Source organism: Strix uralensis, chromosome 38 (assembly GCF_047716275.1).
Source record: "Strix uralensis isolate ZFMK-TIS-50842 chromosome 38, bStrUra1, whole genome shotgun sequence".
Taxonomy (NCBI): domain Eukaryota; kingdom Metazoa; phylum Chordata; class Aves; order Strigiformes; family Strigidae; genus Strix; species Strix uralensis.
Genome location: NC_134009.1, coordinates 954,256 through 974,963, shown reverse-complemented (window position 1 = coordinate 974,963; position 20,708 = coordinate 954,256). Strand labels below are relative to the sequence as shown.

The window sequence follows — 20,708 nt, the reverse complement described above, 5'->3', positions numbered from 1 at the left end:
GGGGGCGGAGCCGCCGCCGGCGGGGGGCGCGCGGCCGTGCGCGAGGAGGGGAGAGGAGGGGGGGGAGGATGGGGGGGGGCGTGGGGGGGGCGGCGGTGGAGGTTGGGGTTGAGCGGGAGGGAAAAAAAAAAAAAAAAAAGGGGGGGGGGGGAGTGGGCTGGGGAGTCACGTGGAGAGCGGCGGTGGGAGCCAATGGGCGCCGGGTGGGCGGGGGTGCGCAGGCGCGGGGCGGAGGGGGCGGGGCCTGAGGGGACACACCCACCGCGCCCCCCACCCCCCCCACCCGGGAGCGGGGCGGGGCGTGCCGGGGGCCACCGGAATGAGGGGACCGCTAGCCCAATGCGGGCGGGCATCGGAGGGGACCAGTGGCCTGTGGGGGGCGGTGGCCTGAGGGGACCAGTGGCCTGGAGGGACCAGTGGCCTGAGGAGACTGGTGGCCTAAGGGGACCACTGGCCTGTGGGTGGCACTGGCCTGAGGGGACCAATGGCCTGTGGGGGCTGGTGGCCTGAGGGGATCAGTGGCCCCTGGGGGACCAGTGGCCTTAGGGGGCCAGTGGCCTGAGGGGACCAATGGCCTGTGGGGGCTGGTGGCCTAAGGGGACCGGTGGCCTGTGGGTGCTGGTGGCCTGAGGGGATCAGTGGCCCCTGGGGGACCAGTGGCCTGAGGGGACCAATGGCCTGTGGGGGCTGGTGGCCTGAGGGGACCAGTGGCCTGTGGGGGCTGGTGGCCTGAGGGGATCAGTGGCCTGAGGGGGACCAGTGGCCTGAGGGGACCAGTGGCCTGTGGGGGCTGGTGGCCCAAGGGGACCAGTGGCCTGAGGGGGACCAGTGGCCTGTGGGGGCTGGTGGCCTGAGGAGGCTGATGGCCTGAGGAGAGCAGCCTAAAGGGACCAGTGGCCTGAGGGGGACCAGTGGCCCGTGGGGGCTGGTGGCCTCAGGGGGTCAAGAATCTGAGGGGACCAGCTTGAGGGGGCTGATGGCCTGAGGGGACCAGTGGCCTGTGGGGTCTGGTGGCCTCTGGGGACCTGTGGCCGAGGGAAATTGGGGATCTGAGGGGGCCAACGGGTCTGAAGGGACCAGCAGCCTGTGGGGGCTGGTGGCCTGAGGGGACCAGTGGCCCCTGGGGGTCAGGGATCTGAGGGAACCATGGGCCTGAGGGGACCAGTGGCCTGTGGGAGCTGGTGGCCTGAGGGGAGCCATCTAAAGGGACCAGTGGCCTGAGGGCACCAGTGGCCTGGGGGGAACAATGGGGCACAAAGGTTCCTGGGGGGCAGGGGAGGGCAGCCCCCGAGGGGCTGAGCTCAGGGTGCCCACCCTGGGGGCCCTGAGGCCTCGGAGGGGGCTGTGGGCCGGCTAACGCCCCGGCAGTAAGCCCTTGGGGCTGGGGGGGCTGCTGCCCTGGCCTGTCCCCCCAGAGAGGGGCTCCCCACCACGCTGGCCCACAGCCCTGGGGCCACCAAGAGCTGGGTTTGGCCACGAGCCACCGCCGGGCCCTGTCACCTTCCGCGGAGCTGGTGCCTGTGCTGTGGCGGTGCGGCGGCAGAGGGGGCACCCGCCCGCGGCTCAGCCGGAGCTCGTTAGAGCGCTAACGAGAACAAAACCTCGTCACGGCCTAACGAACCCGGCGTCGAGCTCCCCGAGCTTTGGGGTGCAGGACGAGCCCAGGGCCCGGCGGCGAGGTCCTGCTCCCGCGGTGAGCGGAACGATCTCAGAGAGGAAGTTTGCTTTTGTTGAACTTAAATGATTATAAGTGTCCAAACGGACCTTTACTCCTTAAAAAAAAACCCGCTGTTACAGCTCTGCTGGGGCTCGCTGCGGCCTGTGGGTCCAGGAGGGTTTGAGAAAACCTTGTGTTTTAAAAAACCCAAATCAGCCGAGTTCTGAAAATAGGAAGTGGAGCGTTAAGGTGGGTGTTGAAGCAAGCTGTCCCGGCCCGTTTTTGGGGTGAAAGCCAGCGGTATCGGTCACACGTGTCGTCACGCTCTGCTCTTTCCCCAGCAGTTCTGCGCCACGGGGCAGCAAAACGCCGCGGAGCCGAGCAGAACCCCCGACAGAGCGGAACTCACGAGCTCCCCCGCCGTCCCCTCCGCCCCCAAACCCTCTCCCACGGGCCGCCGAGAATTCGGTCAAGGCTTTGCCGTGACGTTACCGGAGCCCCGCGAGGTCGGAAGGAAGCGCGCGGCGGCAGCGAGGTCCAAACAGGCACTTTTATTTGTGGCGGCGACGCTGACAGCGACGGGACCGTCGTCGCACACGACGCGCGGACGCTCCGCCGGGGGAGCCCCGGTGCGTAGGAGGAGTCGTTAATGCCGCAGAAATACAGTGAAAAAGGAAATTTTTTTTGGTAGAACATCAGCCCTGCAGTTTTTAGCTTTTTTTTTTTTTTAGTTTTTACTTGCCTTGGCCTGATTCAGGGAACAATTCGGAGCCCGCGCGGTTTATAGGGACAAAAGTTGCATCTCAATACAGAAAAGTGCGGTTACTCCCGAAGACGGACAAATTAACGCCTCGAAACACCCAGCTCTACACGGGAGACGTGCCCCAAGCGCACGGATCAGTCCACGCTTGGCAGAAAGAAACAACCCAAGCCAGCTCCGGACACTAAAATCCCGCCGGACAGCTCTAATTTTTTTTCCCCAAACCCCTCAATTTACCAGATTTGCCTCTCTGCTTTCCGACGCGAAGCGCGGCGCGGGGAGTCTTCAGCTTTGGCCGCTGCTTCGGCTTATTGGATCCCTAATTCTGCTCCTCAAATAACCGCGTTCGCAGGAGGCACCAGAGCCGGCCCCGCGGCCCGGAGAACGCTTTTTTGCTAAATTTATCCTCTATTTCAACATTTTCACATCCAGACCTACAAATCTCGACTGTACGTTGGCTCTTTCTGCAAATAAACGGAGCCGCTGATGCTCCTCTGCTATTTCAGAGAGCGTTGCCACAACCCGAGTGTCTCGAGGTGAAAAGAGAACAGCTAAAGTCGAGAGCGCGAGTCAACTTCCCCTCCGCACGAACATTTCAAACGGGAAATAAAACAAACCGCCTCAAAACCTACACGAGGATGGGAGAGGAAAACATTAAAATCATTCAGAACCCCTATGAGAAAATATTTTTCTGCAGCCTCATGCTTCCCCCCTATCCCAAACCGAGAGGATTCTCTTCTTTTTCGCTTTATTTTACCTTCATTTTTAAGCTTTACCTTTTTATTTTGCCTCTCCCCACCCCACCCCGAGCGCTGGATCGGCTCCATCGAGTCGTGAGGAAAAAAGGTGCTTTAGTTTGATTCCAGCAAGCGGAGATCTGCACCCGCTGGCGGCTCAGGGAGGGGGCGGTTACGTCTCAGCGCGCTGCCAGGTGGATATTTCAAAAATCTGTCACAAAAATAGCGCTGGGAGAGATGGAAATAACGGCTACAGAACTGAAACAGCTCGTAAAAGCAAAATATACAAACCCCCCAAAGCATTTAATAACTCAGATAGAAAACGTTCCTCATATCGTACAAAAATACTGCAGGGATCGAAAGATTACTGATGTGTAGAAGATTACGAAGAAATACGTATAAAAGAAGCAAAATATATCCTTCAGCCCAAACGAAACGTGGGTAAGCAAACGTCTGCGATAAAAGAGGGTTTGCGTTTCGAAGGCCGGGAGGTGCGTGGGGACCCCCCGAGCCTCCGGCTGCCGCTGCCCCCCCCCCCCCCCCCCCCCCCCGAGCTGTTAAATCGTCCACCAAAGCCTCAGTGCGTTTAGTTTTAAACAAATTAAACCACAAAAAAAGTCCAATTTGTGGTGGTGACTATACCCGGGCGAGCCTCCTGGTGCTCAAAGGGCACTTCAGCAGCTGCGGCTGTCAGAGGAGGGGTTTGAGTTTTGTTAAATTTTAAATTTCATGAGGGGTTTGAATTTTGTTGAGTTTTGTTAAATTTTGTTTCATGAGGTGTTTGAGTTTTGTTAAATTTTAAGTTTCATGAGGTGTTTGAATTTTGCTAAATTTTGTCTCATGAGGTGTTTGAGTTTTGCTAAATTTTAAATTTCATTAAGTGAATTTTGTTAAATTTTAAGTCTCATGAGGTGTTTGAATTTTGTTAAATTAAGTCTCATGAGGTGTTTGAGTTTTGCTAAATTTTAAATTTCTTTAAGTGAATTTTGTTAAATTTTAAATTTCATGAGGTGTTTGAGTTTTGTTAAGTTTTGTTTCATGAGGTGTTTGAATTTTGTTAAATTAAGTCTCATGAGGTGTTTGAATTTTGTTAAATTTTAAGTTTCATGAGGTGTTTGAGTTTTGCTAAATTTTGAATTTCATGAGGTGTTTGAATTTTGCTAAATTTTGTCTCATGAGGTGTTTGGATTTTGTTAAATTTTAAGTCTCATGAGGTGTTTGAATTTTGCTAAATTTTAAATTTCATTAAGTGTTTGAACTTTGCTAAATTTTAAGTCTCATGAGGTGTTTGGATTTTGTTAAATTTTAAGTTTCATGTTGGTGTTTTAGTGATGTTTAACCCCCTTCCATCTATTTCTCAAAAACCTTTTTCTCCTGCCAGAGCTGCCAACTTCCCCTCAGGAGCCGCCAGCTCCAAGCCCAGGCGCCGCGGCGGCACCCAAAGGCCGTGAGACGCCCTGAGGTTTGTCATTTCCTTAAAATTCCCTAAAGGTAACCTAAAAAATAAAAGAATAGATACATTACTCCTTCACCGTGCCCGCGGGTGAGCTCTTCCTAAATTTGTCGCGCAGGCCAAGCATTTTGTTCGACAGTTAGGGAAGGCTTTGCTGGAAGTTTTTTTTTTTTTAAATAGTGCAGGATTTTTTGGGGAGGAATCGGGAGAAGCGGCCAGTCCTGGAAAGTTGCAACAACTGTACAGAGCGTCCGACCCGGGTTCAGCGTGATACCCCAAGGCCCAAGTCCTGCTCGTTAGCCCCCCGATTCCCTCCACCGTCACCCTTGGCGGGCAGCTACGAGAACACTAATTGGCACATTCCTACAAGAATTAATTGTCTAATTAATGCTCAGCACAACCCCAAAGCGGGGCCCTAAGGCGTCTCCAAAGGGCGGCAGGAGCAGCAAGGCGATTTCAGCGCTCTGGGTGGGAATCAACAACTGCAATAAAATATTGGGGGGGGGGGGCTGCAAATAAAAACCAAGTCGAGGAGCTGCTCAAACCCGCCCGCTCGGCCGCCGGTCGCCGCAGCGCCTGGAATTCCAAGCGCCAAGGCGCAGCTGACCTGAGGGCAGCGTCATCGTTTTTACCGGTATAAAATCAAATTGCTAAATCCAATTAAGCTCATTTTGGTGTCGGTCGACACCCTGGAAGACAGAACTTTGCCCTGCGTCAGAGACATTTCCCCGCTGCTTTTCTCAGCACCTTCTCAGCCGGGAAGTGCCAAATTTGAGGTGGCTGGGGGGGATGTTCGCCGCGAGCTCTGCGGACGCAGCGGAGCGGTCTTGGTTTAGCAGCCCCGAGGATTTCGGGTTGAATCATTAACAATAACACATTCCTCTCGTTAGCAAACCCCCTTTCTGCTGCTTGCCCGCTGCGGGGGTAAAGGAGACGGCGGTTCAAGGTTCGTTAACGAGATTCCCACTCGCTGGGTCTTATCCTGCAGCTCCGCTCCCGGAGCGGGACCGGGAAGAGGCAGCGCGGGAAGGACGAGGGCAGGTTCTAGGCGTCTGGCTGACCTTTGTTCGTCTTCTTCAGGAGCTTTTTCAGGTCGGGCGACATAAAATAAGGCTTTTCGGCCGAACCGTCGTTACGCTCCAGGTCTTCCACTGCAAAAAGAAACCCCCCCCCCGGCCCCGTGCAGCAGTGGGGGGGGGGGACAGACACACAAGTTGGCGTGGCAGGAGTCATGCAGCAAGAGGCCTGAAGGCAGAGAGGTGCCCGAGGAGCAGCCCCGCTCGCCTAATAATTATCTTTGAGAGAAAAAAAAAGTCTTTCAGGGGTTTTTTTGCCCTGTGTCCCAGCTAAACACCCTCAGCCGCACCTCTCCCATTTCACAGGGAGCCCCACGCTCCGGAACCAGGCTGCGATTATTTAGAAGAAAGCAGAGGTTTGGGTGTTTGGTTTTGTTCTGGTTTTTTTGTTGGTGGTTTTTTTTGCAGGGAAAGTTTAACAGCGCTGTAGGAGACGAGGTTTTCCCGGCACGCCGCTCCCCGCGGAGCTCCCCGCTCTTTGTGCGCCTGAAACGGCTCGTGACGCCGGCGCGGAGCGATCTCGCTCGGTATTCGCTTGGCAGCGCGACGCCCTCGTGGACACGCCGCGCATACATAATCACTGGGTGTATTCCCAGCCCCGAACACGCCGCTCGGCCTCGCTCGCGGTTCAAAGCAAAGCAGCTGCGCCAACGAGAAGTGGTAGGAAAAAAAAAAAAAAAAATCACAGCCACCAAAAAAAAAAAAACAAACCACCCCAAAACCAAACAAACCCCACAAAGCACCAGCTGGAGAGCAGAGTGAAAGCGCCCCGGGGTATTTTTAGAGGGATTTCAGGATTTCTGTGATGAAAACATGAGCGTTAACACTACGGCTTTGTCCTAAGAGGCCACGACTCAAAAGACGAGGCGCTCTGTCTGCAGGAGGATTTGTAATAGGAGATCTGGCCGCGACTACCCGGGCTGCGTGCCACCAGAATGGCATTTTTTTTTAATTTTGATCATTTCTGGACTATCAAGAGGAGAAAACAAGGCGAGGAGCCAGCCTGCGCTTGGCTGCCATTTCTTTCAGGGCTGTAACCCTCAGCAGCTGCCTCCCAGTGAAACTCAGCGTTTTTGGGTCTGATTTCTCTGGCCGCAGAGATGCCGCGATACGTCCCCGGTGTGACGCCCGCCCGCACAACGCGCCATTTCGCTGGAGCCTTCCGGCCCGTCGGGGACACTCACGCCGCTCCTCCGGCCATCGCCTTCCCTTGACGGACCCGCGGCAATTCCGAGTCGCCGGAGCCAGCTCAGGGATTTGCCTTCCACCCAGGCTCCGTCCTCCTGCCCGCAGCCAGCCCAGCCCGCAGGTCTGCTGGCCCTCGGCAAGCGTCTCCACCTACGCTCTGCGTTAGCGTGGGGAGTCGTTACAGCCCTCCAGCTCCTCCACCCCGTAGGAGCCTGGACCGGGCCAAAGCCAAACCATCAACTCAACCACCTTGGGGAGCGGGGAAAAGCAGAACCCAACAAGCAGCTCCCTGCAGCCATTAAACCTCTGTGCAACCAGCAAGAGAAACCATTTTAAACGCGGGATTCTGCGAGTAAAACCCCTCGGAGTTGTAACAGCTTCCAACTGGCGACGGCCCTTTGCGGCTTCCCTACACCGACGGCGTGAGGAAACGGGAGTTTTTGGCTACGAAAAGGCCGAGCTCTGTTTGGTGACAAAGGCCCTGCTGATGCAACAGACTTAAAAGCAAAAGATCTGCAATCTCACCAAGAAATCTGTTGAAGCGCGCCAGCCCGGTTTTGCATAGAGAGGGGGATGAGGAAAGTTGCTCTTTGCTGGGGGCAGAACAAAGAGGGAAGCGGGGAGAGACCAGTTTTCAGGCTGTCGAACCCACTCAGCCCGTCCCGCCGCGGCAGCCGCCTCCCGCCAGCAGAGGAGCGGCTCTCCCATCCTCCTCCTCCTCCTCCTCCTCGCAGCTGGCGGCTGGGAACAAAGAGCCCCGCTTCGACGCGAAAACACAACGACCTCGCGGCACCCGCGCGCGTCCAGGCGGTTCCCAGCCGCTCGCCGGAGCTGAGCGCTCCTCGCCGGGCGCTGCCGGGACACGTGGGACCCCAGATTAATTCTAGGTGACACGCTGGGTTCGTTCTCTCGATACAAGGATATTCATTATTGGGCGGGAAGGTAGATTGGATACAGCGTCGGGCACTGAGGAACGGGCACCCCCTCTACCCTTGAGGCTTTGGAGGACATCCAGGGGAAAGATTTGGCTGCCAGCCGCGGGCTTAGGAGAACGCTGCTTGGGTTGGGGGGCTGAGAGCGCCCTGCGGCCCCCCCGGGTGGGCACGCAGCCTTCCTCCCGGGGCCAGCCCTAGCCTTGGCTATCGGTGCTTTTGGAAGGCTCTAGGTTCCCCTTCAGCAGGATCTCACTCAGCTCGGGGGACATGTAGTAAGGCCTCTCGGGAGATCCATCGTTCCTCTCCAGATCTTCACCTTTTCGCAACCCCGGGAAGAAACGGCCGTGATGGGGAAGAGTGGAAAGTAGCGGAAGAGCCAGGAAGAGGCAGGGCAGAGGTGAAGGATGGAGAACATGTGAAGAGAGACACGAGAGAGGAACAAAACAAGAAAAAAAGAGGAAAAAAAAAAAAGGGAAAATTGCAGTTAGTTGCAGTTAGGCTCCACCAAGACCAAAGCACCAAAACCAGAGAGACCAGGAGAGACCACAGGAGGCCCACGGACAGGCTGTGGGGTTCTGTTGCTGGCAGGCAGGGGAAAGCAGGCGAGAACGCAGGTGGGAGTTGGTAAAGGAAAAAGTGGGAGAAAACTACCCAGAGAGGCTGCGGGAATTTGGAGTTGTCCAAATCTGGACAACTCTGGGGTTCAGCCCCAAAGGGAGGGAGACTTCGCTACCACAGACTCCTGCCCAGCGGGAGACGGACCGTCCGAGGCAGATACTTACAGAAGCAGAGGAAGAGGGTGTCCACGCACATGCTGTAGACACTGAAGAACCCGTGGGCGATGAGGTAGGAGCCCACGATCACCGTCTGGAAGAGAAACCGTGCGGTCACGCCGCCACCCGGCATCTCGCAAAGAGCGCCAAGCCCTCGGCCGAGAGGGGGAAACCTCCGGAATCCCAAATGCCCCAGGGGAAGAGGAGGAGAAGCGAACAGGGCAGGACTGTTCAGACCAGGACAAAAGGCCTCAGCGACGACGGTGGACGGAGGCCAATCTGGGCAGCACGGGAAGGGCGAGACGCCTCTTCGCGGCTGGCTGAAACAAAGGGCTTATTTCGATGGGATGGAGAAAACACCTTCAACAAAGAAGGTCCTTCAGAAGCAGCGAGCGGAGGGGCGGCTTTAAGGCATTCATGTTAAGAATCTCTTTCCACTGCTTCTAAATTCACCCAAAGACGTGAAAGCGGCTCACCAGAATAGGGACCCAGTAGTAATTCAGGGGTGGCGCGGTGTCTTGGACCAGCTTGATCCGCTGGGTGAAGAAAAAGAAGGCAAGGATTCCTGGAGAAGTGGATGAAGAATCACAGAATCAGAATCCCAGAATCCTTCAGGTTGGAAAAGCCCCTCGGGGTCATCGAGTCCAACCCTCAGCCCGACTCTGCAAAGTTCTCCCCTACCCCACATCCCCCCACAGCTCATCCAAACGGCCCTTAAACCCCCCCAGGGGTGGGGACTCCACCCCCTCCCTGGGCAGCCTGTTCCACTCTCTGACCACTCTGCCGGGGAAACATTTTTCCCTCCTGTCCAGCCTGACCCTCCCCTGTTGCAGTTTCAAGCCGTTCCCTCTCGTTCTGTCACTAATTCCCTGGGAGCAGAGACCAGCCCCAACCTCTCCACAACGTCCTTCCAGGGAGCTGCAGAGAGTGATGAGGTCTCCCCTCCCCTTCTCCTCCTCACACTGAACAGCCCCAGCTCCTTCCATCGCTCCTCACAGGATTTATTCTCCAGGCCCTTCCCCAGCTCGTTGCCCTCCTCTGCCCTCGCTCCAGCCCCTCGAGATCTCTCTGGGATTGAGGTGCCCAAACCTGGACACAACCCTCCAGGTGTGGCCTCACCAGTGCAGAGCACAGGGGGACTGTCACCTCCCTGCTTCTGCTGGCCACACTATTTCTGACACAAGCCAGGATGCCGTTGGCTTTCTTGGCCACCCGGGCACACTGCTGGCTCATGGTCAGCTGCTCATCAATTAGAACCCCCAGATCCTTTTCTTCCAGACAGCTCCAGCCACACCTCCCTGAACCTGTAGCCATGCAGGGGGTTGTTGTGGCCCACAGAAGAAAGGCAGCAAATGGGTGCGGGGAGAGGAGATGTAAAACGGGATGGAAAGGAACGGTTTCACGGGCAGGGGGAAGAGAGTGGAGGTTTTGGGAAGGTGTAACTGGCTGCAAGAGCTTAGAGCAGCCGTACGCCCCGAGGAGAAACTTCTAGTCCCCAGCACTTACCAACGCTCCCGACGATGAGGAGTTTACCGAGGAAGAAGAGGAAATCTGTGACTTTATCTAAAACAGCCACCCTGGAGATGAGAGAGAGAGAGAGAGATAGAGAGATAACCACCTGCATCCGCTCCTCACGCTGAATTCAGAAGGAAGCACGGGAGGAGGCGGCCAACGCGCCCACGCGGTGCAAACGCGGCATAAAACCCCGTGAAAGCCTGAAAAGGAGGACTTGGAAATAACCAAGTGTGCGGTGGAGAGCAGAGCCCTCGCGCCCGCCGGCGTCTCACCTGATGATGTTCCTCATCAGCAGGAAGAACGCGTTCCTGGCGGAGGTGCAGAAGTTGGTGCCGTAGATGGCGATCTAGAGGGGGTCCCGGAAAAAAAGGGGGCAGAGGAGAGAGAAACGGAGCCGCGCTGAATTCACCGCTAAGAGGACGGTGCAATTAATCCCATCATTGAGTAAAACTCAGATAATTCCACCCTGGAAGCACTTCTTCACCCACTGATGGGTCAGGCAGACACCAGGAGCTGAACCCCGCCCTGCGGAGGTCCCTCCTATAACTCAAGTGACACGGCTGAGGTCAAGGCCTTCCAGCGAAACGGCTGGGAAACGCTGAAAAGCTTCGTCTTCCCCGGACGCGGGGAGACACGGTTCTCACCCAAAGAAATCTCCAAGAGCGCTGAGCCCCCCCCCCACCGCCACCACCGTCGGGCGTTAGCGCTGGGAGACGCTCACCATGATGTACGCGTTTCTGTTGAGGAATTTGATGAATTTTTCCAGGCACCAGAAGCAGCACTTCAGGCAGCTCAGGAGGAACTTGGCAAACTTATTATCTGCAGCTGGAGGAAGGCCAGGGGAGAGGGTGAGCAGCCAAAGCGAGACACGCCTGCTCGTAGAGAAGCAAGTTCAAGGTCCCCGATGAGACATCCCGCTGCCCCGTCACTGCCTCCCCCGCCACGGGCCGTTTCCAGCCTCCCGGGAGGCCGATACGGCTGCCAGCGGCGGGATGAGCCTCGCGCGCTCTTCCCACACCTCGGCTCGCTGTTTACATCTCACGATCGATAGAGTCCTACGGGCAGAAGCAGACGGCCCCGGCGCCCACATGGACACCCGGCACTGGGTGACTGAGCCCGGCGGCCGCGACGCATCCCTCGGCCCCCACCCTGTGAAACCTCTCCTGGAGGAACAGACAACTACAGGATCCTAAAAGGAAAATCTCAATTCTCTACCGAAATGCTGAGATTATCCCCCTGGGCGTTAGCCAGGAGCGCTGGCGCCAAGGAACACAGAAGAAGCCAACCTCGCTCGTCTACTCATGTGCCATTCCAGCTTCGTTACCTTTTAACCTGTGGTCCAGGTACTCCAGAGTGACCCTGATGACTTGGACGATGGCGAGGATCAGAGAGCCGAAGGCGAGCGAGCCGGTGTGGTACCTGGGAAAAATCGCTCCGCTTAGAAGGGGACAACCTCAAGAAGCTCGCGAGTCCCCCTCGAGCGGGACGTACCGGAGCGCGCGGCCGAAGGCGGAGAAGAGGGGGAAGGCGGGCATGTCGTCGGGTTTCTTGAAGGCCCAGTAGTACGAAGCGAAGGCCCCCGCCAGCGTCACCTGGCCCAGCGCGATCACGAAGTTGGCGAGCCAGAAGAACATGAAGACGTTGAAGAACTGGAGGACGATGAGGTACTTGTGGTACGCCGTCTCGCCCCCGTAGAACGCGAAGAGGCACTGGGCGTCGGGGCACAGCTTGGTGACGTTGCTCGTGTTGAAGGTCTGGAGAGGACAGCAGACGCTCACGCGGCGGCCGGGGACGTGCCACAGGGTGGACCGACAGCGCCTTTCGGTCAACCCAAAGCAATCTCGATTTTCAGATGTTTTCCTGCTTAATTTTTTGGTAGCGTTTGCTCAGACCGAAAAGCGCACGCAACGGCTTGAAGAAAAATAACGACGTGACGTAAACGAGTTCGGAGAGGTGGAATTTCACAGGGAAGAGCTTGCAGGCTCCAATAGCCACCGGAATGTTTCTCATGTAATAAACAATCTTATCTCTGACAGATTAAGCACAGCTTTCGTACGAGTTTCCCAACACCCTCACCTCCGGTTTGCAGGTCTGCCCGGAAAACTGGCACGCGGTCTCGTTAAACACCTTGTAGATCGCCTCGTTGGAGGTGGAGAGGAAACTGCGGCGCAGCGTTAAGGAGATGCCGTTCTGCAACCCCCAAACCCAACTCCTAACACGGTTTTGCCCTCACCAGCCTCCTGGTTTTCATTTTTCAACATTAGGTTTTAAGTTAAACTTAAGAGACTCAAGCTGGCAGTTTTGCCAGTGGATGTGTCCCTAATCCTGTGAGGCATTCAGCGCCCCGAAAAACCTCTGATTTCTGAGCAGCTTCCTTCGCGGGGCGCAGGGAAGAGGAAGGGGAAGAGGAAAGGATACACGGCGGTGCTGGCCCAGTAGGCGATGCAGAGGCAGAGCAGGAAGAAGGTGCACAAGGGGAAGAGCAGCGACATCATGATGTGGCCAATAGCCCTGTCAAGAGGGTTAGAAGCCGGTTAAAATCCTGGCAGCGATGGGAGGACAGAATCACAGAATCATCTCGGTTGGAAAAGCCCTTGAAGCTCCTCCAGCCCCACCATGAACCTCACCCTGACCGCTCCCAACTCCACCAGATCCCTCAGCGCTGGGTCAGCCCGACTCTTCAACCCCTCCAGGGATGGGGACTCCCCCCCTGCCCTGGGCAGCCCATTCCAACGCCCAACAGCCCCTTCTGGACAGAAATCCTTCCTAAGAGCCAGTCTGACCCTGCCCTGGCGCAGCTTGAGGCCATTCCCTCTTGGCCTGCCGCTGGTCCCTTGGCTCAAGAGACTCCTCCCCCCTCTCTGCACCCTCCTTTCAGGGAGTTGCAGAGGGCCATGAGGTCTCCCCTCAGCCTCCTCTTCTCCAGACTAAACCCCCCCAGTTCCCTCAGCCGCTCCCCATCAGACCTGTGCTCCAGACCCTGCACCAGCTCCGTTGCCCTTCTCTGGACACGCTCGAGTCATTCAATGGCCTTTTTGGGGTGAGGGGCCCAAAACTGAACCCGAGTGGCCGGAGCCCGACCGGACCCGCATCCTCCCACCGTGACGGGTGACAACAGCCACCCCTGCCTGGGGCCACCCGGACCTGCTGGCCTCCTTGATGAGTGCGATGGCGATGAGGATCCTCTTGCGGAGGAAGATGAGCAGCAGGATGATCACCACCTCCACGATGCACAGGATGATCACTGCGAGGAGAAGGGGAGCCCCCGGGTAGCGGCAAAGTCACGGATGGCGCCCAGTGACCACTTTTGCCTTCCCAGGCAAATCCCTCCGGGCACCGAACGCTCCTCAGGACACGTCCAGCACCACGGTTCCCGTGGGGGAGCAGCACCCAGCACCCACCCCGTGGCTGGTCATCCCGGCCGTAAGCCCAGGCCCGTGGCAGAGGTGGCAACAAGCAAAGCAAAGGAGGGGGAGATTCAGCGTCGCCAACCGCAGCCGCTCTGGGGCAACGAGCCAAACCCCCTCCCCATGGTCACAAACCTACACCAGGATCCCCAGAAACCCCCAACAGGAGCCTCCCAGCTCTTTGCTGAGGCCACGAAGAGACCGAGAAGACCCCAAAGATCCGTGTTTTCCCCTCCAAGGGAGCGGGGCTGGGGCGCATCCACCGGTCCCGTCCCGCACCCAGAGGAGGACGGAGACTTACTGAACGCCAGCCACGTCTGCCGCAGGTGGAGGTAGACGCGTAGGTCGGTCTGGAATCCCAGGTCCTTCAGGGAGACGTCAGAACCCGCCTCCCCTTTTAGTTTTGCGTATTCCAGGTAGCAGTGGAAGATTCCTGGGGTGAAAAGCAGAAAACTGTCACATTTGCACTGAAAAATGGAGACTGAGACACCGGCAGGCTCTGCTCAACCCCACCGACGCTGATGTTTGGGTAGAAGACACCTGGAAGGACGTTGCATATGGATTTTCTTCATGCAAATCCCACTTAAAACAGGGAAAGGAAAATGGGGAAAGCCGAGGAGAAGCTCCTGACCACTCGCTCACCGTAGCCCAGCACCAGAATCACCATCACGATCATCACCCAGACCATGATCCCGGCCAGGAAGCGGAGCAGGACGATGAAGATGAGGCTGGCCACCATGGCGATAACGAGGCCTCTGCGGGAGGAAGGCAGCAACACGTCAAAACCCAGGCGCTGCCGCCCCCTCCCCAACACTTCCCGCCGTCGGTCGGCTCGTCCTCTCGCCTTTCTCAAGCTTTAACGATGGGGGGGCCTTAAAAATGGGAATTATTGATGGTGGTGGGGATGGAGCGGGAGCAGGATCGGAGTAAAGAGGCTCCAAAACACCCTCCACCATCTCTCGTTTTGAATGGAAAGGATGCAAAGGCCAGGGGGGGAAAAAAAAAAAAAACATAATAAAAAATTGGTAATTCCTGAGCTCTGCCTCACGTTTGAGCGTGGCACCAAGCCCAGGGCCGGCGCGGCCGTAATGCGGAGCTCAGCCCCTGCTCACATTATGATCCAGTACCAGGAAACCGTGTAATCTTCAAAGATCTTCATGGCCAGTTGCCTGGTTTCCAGGACCACGTTTGCTTTTCTGGAATACAAAAATAAAACCCAAATGAAGCGGAGGAGCATCAGGCCTGGGCTCAGCCCCAGCGAGGCTCTGCCCGCGCCCGCTGCCTGTCCCCGCGCTGCCTCAATGGCCCCTTGTCCTCCCCCGCCGCTCGGCCCCTCCGCCAGACTCCCGGAAAACAAGACAATCCCTCAAGACCGCGGCCGATTTCCTGGCACCCTTTTCCTTCAGGCTGACCCCGCTGCCGACCCCTTTCAACCACGGGATGCGGGTTTCGGCGCAGGATTTCTTGTGAACACAGGACCAGGGCTCTGCGCCGGGGCTTTGGAGGCTCTTCCGCGATATAAATCCGCACAGGAACGCGGTGCAGAAGTGCCGGCAGATCAAACCGTTCGTATCTCTTCTGGGTGAAGCCATAATGACGAAGCAGCTCGTTAAGAGGCTCCCCCGGGGACGGTCGCGTCGCTGCCACGCTGCCGTTATCACCGCGAGCGCTCGCTCTCGGCGCCGCCCCGGCAAAGACGAAGCTACCGGTGATCCGAAGGCGCCGGGGACTCACTTGGCCCCTTCCAGCAGCTCGGTGACGTTCCTCCGGCGCCCGCGGCCGTCGTCGTAGGTGGTCTCGTTGCCGACCATGATGACGCCCTTCTTGGCCCGGATGGCCGGGAAGCATCGCCGCGCCACTGCGCGAGAGGAGGGGGAGACTCAGCGCCGCCAACCGCCGCCGCCCCGGGGCAACGAGCCAAACCCCCTCCCCGTGGTCACAAACCTACACTGACATCCCCAGAAACCCCCAACAGGAGCCTCCGACCCCCCAAAACCCCCCGACAGGCAGCTTGCAAAGCGAGCGGGCTCGTTAATCAGCTCATCACAGCTCGTTAGTCCCCCCCAGGACCTACATGGGGTGCTGGGGATGATCATGGCCGGGCACTCCTTGTCCTTCAGCACCTCGATGGGAGCCTGGATGGGGACAGAGCTGGATGTGAACGCTTTGGGCAGGAATTAAGCACTGGGGAAACGCCGCCGCGCTCCCCGCGACCCACCTTCTGCGGGTTTTTGAACTCGGGGACGCAGAATTGCCGGTAATACTCCAGCTCGCTGGGCATGCGGGAGCTGTAAGCACCCAGGTACGTCAGGTACCGGTCCGGGCATTTGCTGACGCAGATCTGGGTGGGAGAAGAGGACACAGAGAGCGGGGGGGGAGTTTGTGTGTGAAGGCACGAGCCCCCTCCGCGGGGACGCCGCCAACCGGAGCTTCCCCGAGGTGAAGCCGAGCGTCGCGGAGCCGGGATCGGTACCTGCGTGGTCGGGCACTGGAACTCCAGCAGCACCAGCGGGCTGGCGCACTTCACGATGTCGAAGTAAAAAAGGAAAGGTTTCTTCCTGCAAAGCAAAGCAGGCAAAAAAATTTTTTAAAATATACAGTTTAGGGGAACCGCCCGCCCTGGGAGAGGCGATGGGAAGCACCCGCATCCCTGCACCTGCTCGGGAAGGCCCCCAAAAACCCCCAAGCCCCCCAAAACCAGGAGGTGCAAGGTGCTACGATGCTTTTCCGCGGCCAGCAGAGCGTGGGCAGGGCGAGCGGAGCCGTGGGGGCGCGGGGGCACCCCGAGGTTTACGATCTCCGCAGCAACACCGGGGCACGACGGCCGCGAGCACCAGGCCCGACACCTACTCGTTGGGGGTTCCCTGCTGCCCGCAGAACTGCCCGCGGCTGTCGGTCGGGTAGATCACCTTCCGGGGGTCCCCGTGGGTCCAGGCTGCGCGGGGGGAGGCAGAACAACGCGCTGTCGTTACCCCCGCAGCCCCTCACCCCTTTATTCCCCCCCCGTCCCCACCCAGGAGGACGCGACGCCCCTCGGCGCGGGGTTTGGGGGTTTTGCGGCCGCGAGCGGAGCTTTGCCGGTCGCCGAAAACTTACAAAGCAGCACAGACCCCCCCTCCCCGGTACGTACCCACGATGCCCACCACCACGTAGCCCACGATGGCGAGGACCAGCAGGACGCAGCAGATAATGTCCGTGCAGCCCCTGCCAGCGGGAAGAGCAGCGTCGGCGTCGCGGCACGGACCGCGGCACCGCCCAAACCGGCGCCTCCCGCCGCGCTCCTCTTACCTGTCGTAGATGGGACCTTTGAAAGTCGGGTCGTATTTCTGCGGCGTCCCTGCGGAGACGAAGAAGGAATGGGAAAAATCATGTGGGGGCTGGTTGGGGTGGGAGGAAGGGGCTCTTCATCCTCCTCGCCCCGCCGCACGCAAAAAGAGGAGCCGGGGGGGCGCAACGCTTCAACCAAAAGCCTCGTGCTGAGCAGAATCGGGAGGAAAATCATCTCCAGATGCCCTTTCCCTCAGCCCGTGGCTCCGCTTTCCCGGCGTGGAAACAATTATTCCCGTGGAAAACCCGTTTCCGCGCGGTTCTCTCCAAAAACGTGTCCCCACGTCTGCCCCGGATACATGAAACCCCTCGGAAGCGCCCGAGAGCCGCCGAGGCAGAGCGGGGCTGGGAGCAGCGGGGTGGGGGGGCCCCCAAGGGGTTTTGGGGTCCCGCAGAGCCCCGGCACCGCGGTTCGCTGGAGGGACCTCGCCGCGGCCCCACGGCGCCGCCGGGCGCCTGCCCAGCCCCTACGGCACGAACCCGCTTCCCTTCTTTATTTTTAGGGTGGGAATTCAGCCAGCGCAGCCGTGGGAACAGCCCGGGGTCACGGCTGCTTGGGGGGGGCCTTTTGGGGGGGCTCAGAACAGCCCCATGGACACGGCTGCTTTGGGCGGGGGGCTTTGGGGGGGGCTCAGAGCAGCCCCATGGGACATGGCTGCTTTGGGGGGGTTTGGGGGGGCTTAAGGCAGCCCCATGGGACATGGCTGCTTTGGGGGGGATTTGGGGGGGGGCTTAGAGCAGCCCCATGGGACATGGCTGCTTTGGGGGGCTTTGGGGGGGCTCAGCACAGCCCCATGGGACACAGCTGCTTTGGGGGGGGATTTGGGGGGGGGGCTCAGAGCAGCCCCATGGGACATGGCTGCTTTGGGGGGGGTTGGGGGGGGCTCAGAACACCCCATAGCAAGGACATGTGCTTCAGGATATTTGGGGGGGCCCCGGAAGCTCTTTCCCCGCAGCACGCACCCCGCTCCCCGCCCCCCCCCAATCTCCACGGAGCAGCCGAGCCCCACCCCAGCCCCTCCCAGCCCTTTCCAAAAACCTGCACCCCAAACCGCCGGCACAGGGGGGCTCATTGCTGCAGGGGGGGTGAAGGGAACACGACAGCGAGGAAGAAGCGAACCCCAGGGACCCAAGGGGCCCCCCCAGCCACGGCGGTGACCGCGGCGCCGGCCACGGTGACAAACTGCCACGGCGGGAACCTGTTTGGCCCCGTCGTTAAACATTAACCGCGGCGCCAGCGACGCCGTCGTGCTGGTTATGCCGGCGCGCGGCGAGGGCGGCCCCCCCGGCACCGTGACTCCGTGGCAACTGTGACCCCCTGGCACCGCAACCCCCCGGCACCGTGACCCCCCTGGCACCGTGACCCCCCAGCACCGTGACCCCCTGGCAACTGTGACCCCCAGCACCGAGACCCCCCGGCACTGCGACCCCCCCCAGCTCTGTGACCCCCCTGGCACCATGACCCCCCAGCACCGAGACCCCCCCACCGCTGTGACCCCCCGAGCACTGAGACCCCCAACACTGTGACACCACCCCCTGGCACCGTGACCCCCTGGCAACTGTGACCCCCAGCACCGAGACCCCCCGGCACTGCGACCCCCCCAGCTCTGTGACCCCCCCAGCACCAAGACCCCCCCCCCAGCACCACAATTCCCCTCTCAGCACCATGCCCCCCCCCGCCCTGGGAAAAGCAACACAGCGAAACTGCGGCTGCTTTTGGTTTTGCTTCAGTTTTGCCGTTTTTTTTTTTTTTCTCCCCCATTTTAGGTTTGTTTTTTCCTCCTTTATCCACATCCAGCAAACTTCCTCCGTGCCGCGGCGCGGTGAGCGGCTGCTGACGGCGGCCCCCGACCCGCAACCGTGCTGCCAAACCCCACGGAGTGTCACCTCCCCCCTGCAGCCCCCCGGAGGACCCCCGGCCGCCAGCGGGTGCCGAAGCCTTACCGTGCTTGCCGTAATAACTCTCCCCTTGGCCCCCCATGCTGGCGAGCGCTCGCGCCGCTGCCCGTGGCAACCCCTACACCGCGGCCCTGGCCATCCGCGCCGCCCTGGGCGTGCCGGCACCCGCCTCCGGTTAAACACACCAAAAAACCACCCTCCGGTGCGCAAACACGGCTTTAAAGGCGCAGCTGCTTCGCCGCGACCCCCTCGGCGCCCGCTCGCTCTTCCGGCCTCGCCAAACACCGGCTGCCGCGGCACCGGTTTCCTGCAAACCCACCACCCCCAGGCCCGGCGAGCGCCGCCGGGACACGGCGAGCACCGGCCCCGGGAGGTGTCTGGGCCTGGCAACCCCCGGCATGGCGCGAGGGTCGGGAGCGCGCAGGCGGGAAGGTGCCGCTTCCAACCGGTAACGGGCACGAGGTCGGCGACGCCGGTGCCAATGACCGTGCTCCCGGCGACGCCGAGCTCCCCGTCCCCGCCCCTCCGGGTTATATTTAGGTGATAAATAAATAACCGGGCGGTGGCGGGCGGCGGTCAGGAATAGCACCCAGCACCCCGCGGCGCGGGGGGTCGCGGCCGGGCGGCACCGTGGCGGCGTCGCCGCCGGCGCTCATAGGCTGCCGGTGATGTCAGGGCAGCCGGGATTTACACCCGCCAAAGCGGCTCGGGAACAAAAGCTGAGGCTGGGGGGAGGCTGGGCGGACCCCCCCCCCCGGTAAAACCGGAACAGACCCCCCCGCCCATATTTGGGGACCCCCTGGGATCTCCTGCACCCCCCGGCATGGAGACGGGAGGGTCCGGCACTGGCACCTGCCAACGGGAGTCGAAGCCGAGTGAGGCCCTGAGCCCCCCCCTGGTGCTGCCCCCCCCCAGCACAAGCAAAGCCCCCACCCCTGCGGGCAGCGGGGTGCTGGGACCCCCAGGCAGGGCACAGCGTCTCCTTAGGGTGGGGGGGGGTCCACAAAACCAGGGGTCCCCAAACATGGGGGTCCTCAAACTCCAGGGGTCCCCAAGGCTGACAGTGCCAAAACTGGGGAGGCCCCAAACCTGGGGGTCCCCAAATTCTGGGGGTCCCCAAACCTGGCAGTTCCCAAGCCCAGGGGCCCCCAAAACTCTGGGGGCACCCAAAATCTAGGAAACCCCAAATCCTGGGTTCCCAAACGCTGGGGGTCCCCAAACCTGGGGTCCCCAAACCCCGGGGGTCCCCCAACCCTGGGGGTTCCCAAACCCGGGGGATCCCCAAGCCTGGCAGCTCTCAAGTCCGGGGGTCCCCAAAACTATGGGTCCCCAAAACCCTGGGAGTGCCCAAAATCTGGGAGCCCCCAAACCCTGGGGGTCCCCAAAGCCGGGGGGTCCCAAGCCCGGGGGGTCCCCCAACACCCCTGGGACCCCCGGGAGACCCCGGGCAGGCTGAGGGGGGGGTGGGGTGGGGGGGTGCGGGGACCTCCAGAGGGTCCGGCCCCGGGGTTGGGGAGTCGGGGGGGAGCCCCGGGGAGGGGGGGGAGGTGGGTGCCCGGTGCCGGTACCGTAAGCGCCGTCCGGGTCCCTCCTGCCCGCGGCTCCGTCCTCCATGGCGGGGCGGAGGCTCCGGGATGCTCCGGGCCGCTCCGGTTGCCCCCCCCGGGGCGCGGCGCCTGCGGCTGCGGGAGGGGGCGGCTCCGCGGCCCCGGTCACCGGCCCGGCCCCGGGGGTGGGCCCCGCCGCTCCGCCCCGCCCCCCGCCCCGGCCCCCGGGCTCCGCGGGGCTGGGGGTGCACCGACCCCCTCAGTATTGGGGGATCCGGGGGGCTGGGGGGTTCAGGGACCCCCCCAGGATGCGATGAGGGATCTGGGGTGCTGCAGGGACCCCCCCAGGGTGAGGTGGAGGGTCTGGGGGTGCAGGGACGCCCCCGATATTGGGGGATCCAGGGGACTGGGGGTTCAGGGACCCCCCCCATGGT

The 20,708-nt window shown here is 60.2% G+C and overlaps 1 protein-coding gene across 4 annotated transcripts; it reads right to left on the bottom strand.

Annotated features, from left to right (window-relative positions):
* Window positions 1-2,193: 2,193 nt before the first annotated feature.
* Window positions 2,194-20,418, bottom strand: SLC44A2 (solute carrier family 44 member 2 (CTL2 blood group)). 4 transcript variants are annotated; one of them, XM_074854677.1, is made up of 22 exons: window positions 20,296-20,418; window positions 16,790-16,838; window positions 16,632-16,705; window positions 16,352-16,436; window positions 15,975-16,059; window positions 15,720-15,842; window positions 15,576-15,636; window positions 15,236-15,359; window positions 14,614-14,697; window positions 14,144-14,256; window positions 13,803-13,934; window positions 13,239-13,338; window positions 12,513-12,605; window positions 12,171-12,255; window positions 11,586-11,848; window positions 11,419-11,513; window positions 10,816-10,919; window positions 10,367-10,440; window positions 10,086-10,156; window positions 9,056-9,144; window positions 8,589-8,673; window positions 2,194-5,758 (listed from the first exon to the last, which is right to left on the bottom strand). In XM_074854677.1, the coding sequence occupies exons 1-22, from the start codon at window positions 20,339-20,341 to the stop codon at window positions 5,652-5,654; spliced, it is 2,142 nt and encodes a 713-aa protein (XP_074710778.1). In that variant the 5' UTR covers window positions 20,342-20,418; the 3' UTR covers window positions 2,194-5,651. The 4 variants fall into 4 exon arrangements, with proteins under 4 accessions (XP_074710778.1, XP_074710779.1, XP_074710776.1 ...); XM_074854678.1 differs by lacking the exon at window positions 20,296-20,418 and adding an exon at window positions 18,773-19,239; XM_074854675.1 differs by lacking the exon at window positions 2,194-5,758 and adding an exon at window positions 7,772-8,122.
* Window positions 20,419-20,708: the final 290 nt, after the last annotated feature.

Coding starts and splice junctions, on each gene's coding strand:
- SLC44A2 (XM_074854675.1), bottom strand. CDS start 20,341: ATGGAGGACGGAGCCGCGGGCAGGAGGGACCCGGACGGCGCTTACG. Junction 11,849..12,170: donor GGCAGACCTGCAAACCGGAG/GTGAGGGTGTTG, acceptor TGTCCTCTCCAG/ACCTTCAACACGAGCAACGT. Junction 8,674..9,055: donor ACTACTGGGTCCCTATTCTG/GTGAGCCGCTTT, acceptor TTTCTCTTCCAG/ACGGTGATCGTGGGCTCCTA.